General features: G+C 44.5%; 1 protein-coding gene across 1 annotated transcript in view; it reads right to left on the bottom strand.

The window, feature by feature from the left end:
• TMEM132D (transmembrane protein 132D) overlaps positions 1 to 14,512 on the bottom strand; it is an 836,318-nt gene that overhangs the window by 119,775 nt on the left and 702,031 nt on the right. The window contains exon 5 of the mRNA XM_043488971.1: positions 7,222 to 7,362. Within this exon, the coding sequence (XP_043344906.1) occupies positions 7,222 to 7,362 (141 nt within the window). The remainder of the gene's footprint in view (positions 1 to 7,221; positions 7,363 to 14,512) is intronic.

The raw sequence follows: 14,512 nt of genomic DNA, 5'->3' as shown, positions 1-14,512 counted from the left end.
AAGGAAACCTCCTACACTATTGGTTGGAATGTAAATTGGTGCAGCCACTATGGAGAACAGTATGGCGGTTCCTTAGAAAACTAAAAATAGAGCTACCATATGATCCAGCAATCCCACTCTTGGGCATATATCCAGAGAAAAATCTAATCTGAAAAGATGCATGCACCCAAATGTTCACAGAAACATTACTTACAATAGCCAAGATGTGGAAGTAACTCAGTGTCCACCAACAGATGAATGGATAAAGAAGATGTGGTATATAGACACTGAAGTGAAGTGTTAGTCTCTCAGTCCTGTCTGACCCTGTGACCCCATGGACTATAGCCCACCATGTTCCTCTATTCATGGAATTCTCCAGGCAAGAGTACTGAAGTGGGTTGCCATTTCCTTCTCCAGGGGATCTTCCCAAACCAGGGATCGAACGTGGGTCTTCTGCATTGCAGGCAGATTGTTTACCTTTTGAGCCACTGGGGAAGTCCGGAATATATCAAAAAAAGAATAAAATAATGCCATCTGTAGCAACATGGATGGACCAAGAAATCATACTAAGTAAAGAAAGACAGAGAAAGACAAATATCACATGACATCACTTATATGTGGAATCTAATTTTTGAACTTATTTGCAAAACAGAAACAGACTCACAGATAGAGAAAACAAATTCATGATTACCAAAGGGAACATGTGGGGTAGGGGAGGGATGAGTTAGGAGTTTGGGATTAGAGATACACACTACTATATATAAAACAGATAAACAATGAGATCCTACTGTATAGCACAGAGAACTATATTTAATATCTTGTAATAACATAATGGAAAAAATGAAAAAGAATCTATGTATATCTATAAAAATATGTATCTCTCTATATTCCATTACCATGTATCTGAATACCTTTGCTGTACAACAGAAACTAACTCAACAATGTAAATCAGCTGTTGTTCAGTCATTAAGTCATGTTTGACAAGTTGTGTCCGACTCTCTGAGACCCCATGGACTGCAGTACACCAGGCTTCCCTGTTCTTCACTATCTCCTGGAGTTTGCTCAAACTCATGTCCGTTGAGTTGGTGAAGCCATCCAACAATCTCATCCTCTGTCGTCCCCTTCTCCTCCTGCCTTCAGTCTTCCCCAGCATTAGGGCCTTTTCCAATGAGTCAGCTTTTTGTGCAGCAGGGGGGTCAAACTACTGGAGCTTCAACCTCAGCATCAGTTCTTCCCATGAATGTTCAGGGTTGAATTCCTTTAGGATTGACTAGTTGGATCTCCTTGCTGTCCAAGCGACTCTCAAGGGTCTTCTCTAGCACCACAATTCAAAAGCATCAATTTTTCGGCATTCAGCCTTATTTATGGTTCAACTCTCATGTCAATACTTCAATTAAAAAAAAAAAAACAACTCAGCAGGCATTTCAGGAGTGACTCTTGAGCCCAAATCAGTCTTCTTTGCTATGTGTAAAAGTGTAGTTTGACTTTGCCGTACAGCCACTCTCCACAGGGCAACTTTGGGGCTCTTAAGGGTCCTAAGCTCCATAGCTCTGCCAATCCTAAGTGGCTGTATGTGGTATATGCTGTTTCTATTTCTCGGAGGACCCCACCGTATTCCGTGGTAAGGGCACATAGGGTTCCCAGGGCGGGGGAGGGCCCGTCCCTCTCCCCACAATGCCTCCTTTATTAGTTCGTGTCCTTTGGAGTGATGTAGGCTTTGGACAATCAGTGTTTTAGGGTGTCTGAGCTTCAAGGATGAGGAGCTGACCTAAACAGGTCCCATGAGAACATATTCCAGGACTTGCACTGGACTGGCCTGGAGGACGTAGATTCTTTCCTGTTGGATTTGAACCAGTTCTGAGGCATCCATTTTGCTCCCACAAGGGCAGCCTCTGTCAGAATGAAACCCCCAAGAAAGTGTGGCTATATGTGAGGGAGTGGGAAAGAGAGAGAGAATGTTCTTGTGGATCTGAACAAAACCCTCAGAAATTTGTCCTAACTGAACTCTCCAATGACGTCAGCCACACTTTTTTCCTATTTAAACTTAAGTCAGTGTGGGTGGAATTTCCTGTTATTTCCAACTCCTAAGACTCACAATAGATATTCTCATCAATATCTGAAATGCATCTGTGAGGGACCCGCTGCCTTCTTAAAAACCCAGCAGCCTTGGGAGACACAAGGTAACATGCCTTCATGTAATTTACGATTCAGGCCAAATGAGTTTTCCAGTGGATCTCCTGAGAGGTGGTTTTGTATGGAGGGAGGAGAATACAAGAGCTTATTGGGCCTCTGGCTAGGGAAAGAAGAGAAAGCAAAAGAAATAAAAAGATGTGGGGTGGGGGAGAGGGGCTTTAAAGACAGACCTGCTGCTCAGAGATTTCCCAGGAGCCTCAGAGCAGGTGTTGAGATGCTTCTCCAAGGATTCCTTGGCTTTCTTTCTCAAGGGCCTCCGAATGGCACCAAAACATTATCTACACCAAGTGATTCTCTTTCAACACCAGTGATTCATAGAGCAGCACACCGACAGCTGGGCAGGCTGTGGGGTTTGATTTTCAAGTTGTGCACCAGCTGGTGAGGCCTGCGGATGGACGTGAAACTGAACAGGAAGGCTTTCCACTTTCCTTGAGTCTCCGCATTTCTGACAATGATTTCATGGACTCCCGAGATGACCCAAGTCATTCTGTACTCTTTAGGGCACAAATATAAACCCGGACCTCTTTGGTGACTGGTATTATAAGGCGAACAGAAATTGCTTTACACACAAAGGACTCCATTACTTTATGTTTAGGCAGTAGTGTTGTGGGATTCGAGGTCTTAAGTAGTATCATAAGTTCCTGATTTTTCTGCACGATGGTTCTGACTTCCTCTATTATTTCTAATTCCCTGGCAAGTTCATTTCTCAAGATGGGGTCTGGACTTCCCTGGTGGTACAGTGGACTAGAATCTGCCTGCCAATGCAGGGGACATGGGTTTGATCCCTGGTCCAGGAAGATTCCACATGCTGAGGAGCAACAAAGCCTGTGCACCACAACTTCTAAGCCCACAAGTTGCAACTACTGAACCCATGTGCTGCAACTATTAATGCCTGTGTGCCTAGAGCCCGTGCTCCACAATAAGAGAAGCCACTGCAATGAGAAGCCTATGCACTGCAGTGAAGAGTAGCTTCCACTTGCAGCAACCAGAGAAAGCCTGCACACAGCAACAGAGACCCAGGGCAACCAAAACTTAAAAAAAATAAATAAATAAAAGATGGAACTTAATAACTCTGGCATATCCTCTCAAGGATAAGGAGTAAGAACAAATGGAGAGAATATGTTCTCTTATAGGAGTTTCAACCAAAGTCTCAGGATTGCATCCCATTGATTGGGATTGAGTACTATGTCTCCCCCTGAGCCAGTGAAAGTCTCTGGAGGGATGCAGTGCTTTGATTGGCCACTGCGGGTCACATGGCCACTGGGAGCTGGGTTGGACACCATACTATTTAAATTGCATAGATTTAAAATAAATGAGTCATGGTTATGAAATACACAGCATGGGAATACAGTCAATAACTATGTAATATCTTTGTGTGATGACATAGTGACTAGACTTACCATGGTGATCATTTTGAAATATATAGAAATCTCAAATTACTTTGTCGCATAACACAAGCTAACATGGTGTTGCAGGTCAATTACACTTCAAAAACAAACAAACAGAGACACAAAAGAGATCAGATTTGTGGTTATCAGAGGCGTGGGGTGAGGTGAGAGGGAATCGGATGAAGGCAACCAAAGACACAGAGTCCTAGCTATAAGATAAATAGGTGCTAGAGATGTAATGTACAACATGATAAATAGAAGTAACACTGCTGTATGTTACACATGAAAGTTGTTAGAAGAGAAAATCCTAAGAGTGAGCATCACAAGAAAAAAAACTTTTTTTCTATTTCTTTATGTATGTATCCCCCTGGAGTGAGAAGCAACTCACTCCAATATTGCCTGGAGAATCCCATGGAGAGGGGAACCTGGCGGGCTCAGACCGACTGAGCACACAATTATGTATCCATGTGAAGTGATGGACGTTCACTAAATTTATCATGGTCATCATTTCGTGACGTATGTAGGTTAAATCATTATGCTGGACCCCTTAAACCTATACAGTGCTGTATATCAACGACATCCCAATCAAACTGGAAGAAAACATGTAAATAAATTTTAAAAATTAAAAAATTCAAGACTCTCACACAGTGAAGTTAAGTCTCAAAGAGGAAGATAAATACCGTATCTCACTTATAAGTGACACCTAGAAAAATGGTAGAGATGAACTTACTTGCAAAGCAGAAATAGAAACGCAGATGTAGAGAACAAGCGTATGGATACCAAAAGGGCGGCTAGGATAAATCGGGAGACTGAGATTGGTGTATACACACTACTTTGTATAAAAGAGGTAACTAATGAGAACCTACTGTGTCACACAGGGAACCCCACTCAGTGCTCTGTGGTGACCTAAATGGGATGGAAATCTAAAAGAGAGCAGATGGAGGTACACATATCACAGATTCACTTTACTGTACGGCAGAAACCAACCCAATGTTGTAAAGCAACTGTACTCCAATAAAAATTTAAAAAAATAAAGAATTTGGGGGAAAAAAGGGAAAAAAACTTGTATGAATTCGGTGGATGGATTTTTAGAGAATATCAGGTCATTATTATCAGAAAAAAGACAAATGGAAGCTGCAGGACAAAGTTTCCGGTCCACTGCAGGAATCCGTAGTACTTCCTAAAAGTGGCACAAACAGGAAGAAACTTACTGTGGATGATTTACCTAATTCACAGTAAATAACCAACAAAGACTGTCTGCAATATAAAACGACACCCACAATGTTGCAAACTGGAAGCTGGTGCAAGTTTAAGCAAGAGACCTCCCCAGGGTTGTTTTTGGTTTTTGTGATCTTTCTCTTCTGTACATTCACCCTCAAGAGTTTTTATGGCAAAAAAAAACCACTACAATATTGTAAAGTAATTAACCTTCAACTAATAAAAATAAATGAAAAAAAAATTTTTAAAAAAAGAAATAATAAGCTTGAAAAAAAAAGTTTCCTTAGTGCTGGAGAGGATCCTCAGTAAATAATAAGCTAGATCGAATGGCATTTGAGTTTTACAAAATTTTACACTACTTACTCAGGGGGCTTCCCTGGTGGCTCAGTGGTACAGAATCTACCTGCCAATACAGGAGACACAGGTTTGATCCCTGAGACGGGAAGATCCCACGTGCTGCAGAGCAACCAAGCTCCTGCCCCACAAATACTGAGCCTGTGCTCTAGAGCCCGGGAAAGGCAAATACTGAGCATCTGTGCTGCAGTCACTGAAGCCTGCAGGCCCTAGAGCCCACACTCTGCAACGAGAGACGTCATTACAATGAGAAGCCCATGCACCACAACTAAAGAGCAGCCCCTGCTTGCTGCAGCTAGAGAAAGCCAGGGCACACCAACAAAGACCTAGCACAGCCAAGAATAAAATAAATAATATAATTTATATATATATACATACATACATATATATATATAAAACTTCCTCAGGAAAGACTTTAGCAAGAAGATAAAGCGGTGAGCATGCCTGGCAACCATCAAAGGGAAGAGAGTTAGGAGCTGGCGGAGCAGAAGGGTGTCTGAACTGTCAGAGGAAAAACGAAGTCTGCAGGGTGCTTGGAACAGAGGTGGCAAGAGGGAGCCAGAGTGAGGTTGGAGTCGAGGCAGGCATAGCCGGCTGGGCTGTACTTCCCCTGTCCTGGTAAACCCTTTGGCTTTACCTCTGAGGTGGGAGGAGGCCAGTGGCTGGTTCTGAGCTAAGGACTGACATCACTAGGCCTCCACGTGAATCACCCCAGCTGCTGCAGGCGGCCCCTGGGAAGCCAAGAAGGTCACTGCTTTGACCCAGGAGAGTTACGGTGGCTTGGGCTGGGGTGGTGGGTGTGGGGACTGCTTGGCTCCTGGGTGTGTTTTTCTAAAGCACTGCCAATGGGATTTGCTGAAGGACTGGATGTGGGGAGAGAGAGAGAACAAGTAATATGCGATGTGCTAAGACGCTGGTTTAAAGGATGTGCCAAGATACTGGTCTGAACCGCGAGGAGATGGATGTGCCATGTACTGAGGTGAAGGGCATGCTGGGTGGGATGTGTTGTACAATGTGTCAGTCAGCCCGGTCATCTGACAGCACTGCCTTCTCTCTGAGACACTAGGGACCGGGTGCCTCTACCTTGTGGTCCCAACATCTGAAACTGGACCCAGTGCTCAGCGACGACTCAGTCTGCGTCTGTCCACTGCCTTCTCGTGGGTGGAAATGCTCCCTGGGGTTCACATGGGGTCAGAGAGGCCCTTCAGTCCTTGAGCAGAACAAGCAGGAAGGCTGGTGGGCTCTGACTAGTCCTGGGACCACAAGGATGGGAGTCCCCCGCCCTCTCCGCTGCATCCCTCCCAGCCTGGGGCATTTGCTGGGAGGCTGGCTCAGAGGAGGTGCCAAGAAGCTTCTGTCTGCACAGTGGGTGGCAGCAGCGTGACAAACCCCTCTCCCCTGCTGACTGGCATCACACGATAAGCTGCTTGGCAGAGCAAACTAGGCGCCCCGTCCCTTCCCAGGCAATGCATCCCCCAAAGGGCCTTTGTTTAAGATCACTTTTGCATTCAATTTAAAAGGTGAAAGAAGCAGCCAGAGAGAAGGAAGGAGTCTTCAGCATTTAAACTAGGGACTGGGAGAGCTGGTCACTCCATCCCTAAGTCATGGAGAATCCTGCTGGTTAGCCAGGGGAGTGGAACTGGGTTGTGAATCCTCACCAATCCTCCAAAAATGCTTTGTGCTATGAAATCATCCTAGAGCGTGGCCGCATACTCGTCGACCTAGTTTCTGATGCTGCCTTCTCTCTCCTTCCCAGCCGGTGCGGTCAGCGGGGGGACAGTAAGCTCTATTCGGATGGTGGTCCCTTATCCCTCAGCCATCCTCCCTAGGGGCGCGCAAGAGGTCACAGCATTTGGAAACACAGACGGTCAGGAGCATCAGCGACCAGGACTAACATTCCCCACCACCCCCCAACCCCCACCACCCCCTGAAGCACCATTCCTTCACATCCTGGGAATGGGAGCAGCGGGATAACTAGAGTGGGATGGGGGATGGGGGGTCCACGGGGACCCTGTGGTCCCAGCTGGTTGACCAGCACTGATGCCGACAAGACAGCGGATTTCTGTAGGGACCGGGGGTGCCAACTTGCCTTAATGACATCTTCATCAGACGATCGGCACTCCACGGACTTGAGATCTGTCACTGCGCCATCCTCCTCCACAGAGACCACCTTCACGGGCACGGCCACCGTCTTCCCGGTGAGGATGGCTGTGTTCAGGATTTCCGCCTCCTGGAAGAGCAAACGTATCCCGCCATCACATCCTGACGCCTGTGCAGACCGCCTTCCCCCAGCCTCCCTGCGAAGAACCCGCCCCCACTTAGGCTTAGAAAGCCCAGCATTTAGCACCAGCCAAGGGGTCACGGCAGCCCAGGTAATGTCCTCCATCACCCAGACTTTCGAGGGGTTGAATGTGATGGAGAGGGGGTATGGGATGCAGAGGGCCGGGGAGCAAATTCATCATGAATAATATTGTATTTGACAAACTTCATCATGCACCAAGAACTGTCCTAGCACTGTAGAAGTATGCATCTATGAAGTCTCACAGAATCACTGAACGTGCATTCAGATTTCCTCTACTATGTGGTTGGCACAGAGAGGTTCTGTTACTTGACACAGCTAAGAAATGGCGAAGGTGGGATTAGAACCCAGGATGTTCAACCCCCGAGTCCACGTGTTCATGTTCCAATTGGTCTAAATTCACACAAAAGGATTCCGATGTAAGCAGTCAACTGTTGGCCAGGGAACTAGATGCCTAATGTGGGGCATAAAGAGACTGAGAGAACTGTGGCTGTGGCTCTTGCTTTCTTTCACTTCCTGTCACTTTCCCAAGGTTATCCTGGCCTCTGTGTGTGTCTGGAATGCTATGATGACCCCAGTGACACCCCCAGAGCTCCATCAATGGAACACATGTACGCACAACACACACACACACACACACACACACACTCTCCCAAACATGCATCTTCCCTGCTAAACACTTCCTCCAGAGCTCAGCTCAACCTGTGTCCTTTGGGACCTCCCTGTTTGCCTCTGTTATTTGCTTTCAGAGCTAAGAACATGATGGTCCCTCAGAGCCCAGCAAAGAAAGGCCTGGGCTCTCCTTCGGGGCATCTGACACCACTGCAGTTTTGCTGTTCCTTATAGCTGTTCAACCCTTTCATCCTTCTTCTAGACGGTAAGCTCTGTGGGGCTGCCTCTGCTTCCTGCTCAATAGAACCTCACCCAGAGTCTGTGGAAGCATGAAGAAGGACCAGCAAGGAAGGAACTGGAATCCACACTAGCATCTTCATCTCCTTGTTCTGTATGTTAGCCTTCTGTGCCTAAGTCCCTCCTTTTTGATTTTTATTTTTTACTGACATATAGTTGCTTTACAATGTTGTGTTATTTCTGGTACATGGCAAGGTGATTCACATATATATATACATATAGATATAACTTTTCAGATTCTTTTTCATTATTGGTTATTCCAAGATACTGAATATAGTTCCCTGTGCTATACAGTAGGTCCTTGTTGTTTATCTCTTTTATATATAGTAGTGTGGAGAAGGAAATTGCAACCCACTCCAGTATTCTTGTCTGGAGAATCCCATGGACAGAAGAGCCTGGAGGGCTACAGTCCATGGGGTCGCAAAGAGTCAGACACGACTGGGCAACTAACACACACATATAGTAGTGTGTACCTGTTAATCCTAAACTCCTCATTTATCCTTCCCCTGCCTTTCTTTTTGGTAACCATAGTTTGTTTTCTGTGCCTGTGAGTCTATTTCTGTTTTTGTAGGTAAGTTCATTTGAATCATTTTTTTAGATTCCACATAAAAGTGATATCATATGACATTTGTCTGCATGAGTTCTCTCTTCTTGGCAAGGGGTACCTTTTCTCTGTGTCGGGAAGATCCCCTGGAGAAGGAAAGAGCAATCCACTCCGGTATTCTTGCCTGGGAAATCCCATGGACAGAGGAGCCTGGCGGACTACGGTCCATGGGGTCGCAAAGAGTCGGATACAATTCAGCAACTGAGCACACACGCACCTTTTCCTGGGCACTGAGCAAGAATCCTCACTCTGCACTTCTTCTCCAACAAGCCCATGCCTTCTAGGGTTACTCTTACACTCTGGCGGTTTGTGAACTGGCATAGCCCTATGAGATCCTGTGAGCCTATTTCTCAGGCGGAGAACACTGAGCCCCAAGCAACAGGAATCTCATTCCTCTCTGCAAGGATCGTCTCCTCTAACCGCGAAAAGATCAAAATTCCCATGTAAGCCTCAATCTTTGTGCAACAAGACATTCGAGTTCTAGTCCTCGACATTCTTGGTTCAATCGCCATTCATCACATGTCAGTCATGTTCCTGAGAGATCTTATGTCAGCATGCACAGTGAGTTTCTTCTATTCATCTGAACTTGACCAGCTGAGCCTGGGGACAGCACCAACACCACGTCTGGACAGGCCTTAGGAGCTAGTTAGGGAGCCTTTTACATCTTTTAGAGACAGGCTTGTAGAGATTCTTGTTAATTTGGTTTTCATGTGAAATCAAAAACGCCCATTTAGCCGTATGCCAGAAGAAGGCGTAGAAGTTTATCAGCTTAAAATTACATAACCGTTTTCCTTATGTTAACTTTCTATTTCTTATGTAAGATTTTACTTTTCCTTTATAGGACTCAGATCATTTTATAATTAGTTCATTTGGCTTAGCCTTTGGATATGATAATATATATATATATACACATACATGGATATATGTGTGTGTATATATATACATATACATATATATATATATATTCTGTTTCTTTAATTCTAAAAGACAAGACTACAGTTTGTAATGTTCCTGAATTTCAAGGACTATGCCTTAAACTGTCTGAATATGCATAAGCCTCCAAATGCCCCATTGCTTATGCACCTTTTTTCCCTCCCCTGTGGGTTTCCAGCGGATTTTTATTTTATTTTGGGTACAGACATAGTAAAAGAATGAAGGAACCCAATCAGTGTGGTGTTGCTACTTCCCGCTGCCTCTGGGGAGGAAAAAGGCCAGGCATATTTTTCCACTCTAAAGGGAAGAGATCAAAAGGAACTGTTCACACTTCGAGAAGAAGTGGAAAAACACAATTTAACTCTTGGGCCCAAACTGGCTCATCTCTAAAGGAAAAAGCAGACTAGAGAAACAGCATTAGAACATCAGCTTCAGGGAAAACAATTTTTCACACCAGTGGTAGAAAAGTAAAGAGCATCTCTGCTCCAACAATAAAACTCAAAAGGCCTGTAACACATTTGCAGTCAGGTCAGCATTGTGGGAATTGACCCTGGGATAACCACTGAACAGCTGTGAGCCCACAGGTCTGGGGTGTTTTCTTATCCTTTAAACAGAATGCATCAGTCCATCTGCAAGATCTCAGTGGGGATTAGGGACCAAGCTTTCAAGCCTGGCATTTTCCTGCCTCCTCTGTGTGATCCTTTGATATCAAGAAACTTCTCTTCACTCTGCTTAATATTCAGCAACAATCTAAATGAGAAAAGGGTTTGAAAAAGAACAGACACACGCATATGTATCACTGAATCACTTTGCTGTCTGCCTGAAACTAACACCTAATTAACACAGAGTTCATCAACTCTGTGTGTGTGCTCAGTTGCTGAGTCACGGCCGATTCTTTGTGACCCCACGGACTGTAGCCCACCAAGCTTCTTTGCCCAAGGAGTTTCCCAGGCAAGAATACTGGAGTGGGTTTCCATTTCCTATTCCAGGTTATCTTCCCGACCCAGGGATCGAACCTGTGTCTCCTGCATCAGTAGGCAGATTCTTTACTGCTGAGCTACCTGGGAAGCCAACTTCAATGTAAAATAGAAATTAAAAAAGAAACCTAGATCTAATCCACATAATAATTCATGGACTTCATGGTTATACAAAGCAATATATTCCCTACTGCTTTTTTTTTTTTTTCGCTTATTTAAAAAAAATGTTATTGCTGTGTTTTTTGGAATTACTTAAGTTTGGTTCTTTTGCTTGCATTAGTAAGGTTCTGAGGGACTTCCCTGGTGGTCCAGTGGTTGAGGATCTGCTTTCCAGTGCAGGGGACAAGGGTTCGCCCTCTGGTCAGGGAAGATCCCATATGCCATGGGGGGCAACGAAGCCTGTGTGCCGCAACTACTGAGCCCCTGCTCTAGAGCCCTTGCTCCGCAGCAAGAGAAGCCCAAGTCCCACAGCAAAGACCCAGCATAGACAAGAAAGAAAGAAGGAAACATAAAGAAAGTTCTGAGTAGTACAAAAAAATAAAAAAAAAAAAGATGAAAACAGAAGAGAGCCTTCTCTTGTGCATTGCTGACTTTCGCCAGGAGGTGACAGCTGTGTGGATGGCTCACAAAAGTCTCTGGACAAGAAGGTGGTGGCAAATGTGCCTGAAGAGGCCTGGCGTGGGTTGAGATGTGATCCCATAAAACTCTTGAAAGCTCAGTTGCCTTATTGCCATGAGTTCCCCTTATCACAGCCCCTGAGCCTCGGAAACAAAGGCAGGCATGTCTTGAGAAAGCCCTGTCTCATTACTGGTAGCTCCATGCTTGTCTTCTGCCATCTGGACACTATGTTTTTGGCAGTAAGTCCTTTCTGGGAATTGGACCACACGGCTGCAAAACTTCGGGGGCAAGAGGGGGGAAGAGACGCGGACTGTGGCACATGAAAAGGGATGACCTCATGAGTAAGGGTACATATCCTTTCTTGAAATGTAACTCATTATCCTCTATTGTCAGGCAACAATGACTGTCCTCGTTTTACTTGAGAAACGATGACCTGCATCTTAGTTTGGAAAGGCCCCAGAAACAGATGCTGGAATGAGGATTCAAGAGTCGTTTTTTTTTTTTTTTGCAGAGACTCAGGAAACTTCAAGAAGAGAGTGGGGAAGTGATACAGGGAAGAAGAGGCAGCCAACAAGGATGTATGTCCTGCCAGCGACCAGAGTTGGGGGCTGGAGCTTAATCCTGCAGGGGTTAGTCCCTATGATGAAACATATCGGGTATGTTACATATTTTTATATGTTGAAATGTTTTATCATATATTTTCCTGTGGGGGAGGCTATTTAAAAGACATAGCTGAGGGGCTCCCCTCGTGGTCCGGGGGTGAAGATTCCACGCTCCCAATGGAAAGGGGCTGAGGTTCAATTGCTGGTCAGGGAACTAGATCCCACATGCCCCAAACTAAGAACCTTAGTGGTGCAACCAAATAAACTTAAAAAAAGAAAAAAACACACCAAAATAAACAGCTAAAAATAATTACACAGAAGGGAGAGGGAGCTGGAGTTTTATTCATCAGCTCCTGCGAGCTGACCATTCCCTGGCTCATCCAGCCTGCTGTGTGTGCAGACAGACAATCTCAACAAAAGATCTTGGCAGACGGTGACGCTAGGAATTGGTCTGGAGCACTCTGGCAGGGTGTAAGGGAAATGCACATAGCCCTGACAGTCTGTTGTGACTTAAGTGTGAAATACTTTGTCATATGGAGGCCTGACAGATTGGAATCAATGTTAGAGTGTTTGTTTTTTTAAAAATTTCCTCTTGTTTCTAGGGTTCTGATTTTGTGTGTGAACACAGTCATTTCTTCATGTGAACTCTTGAAAATTATTTTTAAACCAGAGGAGAGGAAGATAATGGATACAGGAAAACACTACTTTTGAAGGAGGACCCTCTAAAACACGTCAAATACAGAAATAGACTCATAGGCATAGAAAACAAACTTATGGTTACCAAAGGGCAAGTGGGGAGGGATAAACTAGGAGTTTGGGATTAACAAATACACACCACTATATGTAAGATAGATAGTCAACGAGGTCCTACTGTGTAGCATAGGGAACTATATTCAATATTTTGTAATAACCTATAATGAAAAAAGATTCTAAAAGAATATATATGTATGATTTAATCACTTTGCTGTATGCCTGAAACTAACACAATGTTGTAAACTAATTCTATTTCAATAAAAATTAAAAAAAAGAAAAACATATCAAGAGATGGATCTGTGTGTTATAGGCGGTTTGTAACTCATCCAGTGCATATCTTGCCTTCCTGCTTACCTAACAAAATGCCAATTTCCTTTAAGGCTGTAAAATGCCCAGCTAAAATTATTACATCTTTTTGGCTGCCCTTAATCTGTGATATGGTTTTGGTCCATGAGATATAAATGGCAGTCTCTGGGTGAAGTTGCCAGGGAAGTCTGTTTTAAAAAAGCAGATTCTGAAGGCTTGTTTTGCATCTTCCTCTTCTTCCAGCCCACCGTGCACAGTTGGGGCTGTCTCTTGCACCCCCAAAGGTGGAGCTTGCTGTTAAGACCCACATGGTTCAGTGTAGTACAAAGGTTAAGAGCAGGGAGACTCTTGCAGGACCACTGGATTCAAATCTCACTTTTGACACGACCCACTGGGTGACCTCAGGCAACCTACATAACTTTTTTTTTTTTTAATCTCTTATTAAGTATACTATTTTTTCTTTTTCTTTTTTAACATTTTGGCTGTGCTTCACAGCATATGGGATCTTAGTTCCCTGAACCCACACCTCCTAAATTGGAAGCTCAGAGTCTTAACCACTGGACCGCCAGGGAAGTCTAACTAACTTAACTCTTGGTGCCTAAATTTTCTCAACTATAAAATGAGGATAACAGTGCCCACCTCTTGCTTTTGGCCTGGGTTTCAGTGGGTTAAGAATTGCCCGGTGCCTAGGAAGTTAAAGCTGCACTTTCAAAGATGCTAACGTGCATTCCATCAGTGTCAGGGGAGAGTGAAACTGCAGTTTGCCCTCCACCTCCTGTTGCTGACGATCTTCGGCTCTGCTATCTCCCACCTTCTCTCCCTCCTCCAGCCAGTAGCTCTTCTTGCCCATTTACTCGATGCCAGCGCTTGTATGCCAGCTATTGCACTATACTACTGTACTTTTCAAGGTCCTGCCCTGTAAGATTAAAAATGTTTTATTTTTTGTATTTTTTAATGTATTATTTGTGTGAAAAGTATTATAAACCTATTATAGTATAGTCCTACATAGCCGATGCTGTTCATTGGGCACCTAGCTGAGTTTGTAGGACTCAGTAACAAACTGGACTGAGCAATGTGCTCTCAGAACAGAAGTCATTCATATGTAGAGAACTGGCTATACCCAAAGGTGTATGATGACTGTGATGGGGTGAACAGTGTCCCCCAGACTTCCTTTCTACCCAGACTCTCAGGGCATGATTTTATTTGAACAGAGAATCTTTGAAGATATAATTAGTTAAAACGAGGCCATGTTGGGTTTGAGTGGGCCCTAATCCAACAACCAGTGTCCTCATAGGAAGGGAAAACACAGTCAAGAGGCACAGGGAAGATGGTCCTATGAAGACAAAAGCAGAGATGGAAGGGATGCAGCTACCAGCTGA

The sequence above is a fragment of the Cervus canadensis genome, chromosome 1, assembly GCF_019320065.1.
Source record: "Cervus canadensis isolate Bull #8, Minnesota chromosome 1, ASM1932006v1, whole genome shotgun sequence".
In the NCBI taxonomy this organism is placed as follows: domain Eukaryota; kingdom Metazoa; phylum Chordata; class Mammalia; order Artiodactyla; family Cervidae; genus Cervus; species Cervus canadensis.
The sequence above is the reverse complement of the archived record's forward strand: the minus strand, read 5'-3'. Positions and strand labels throughout refer to the sequence as shown.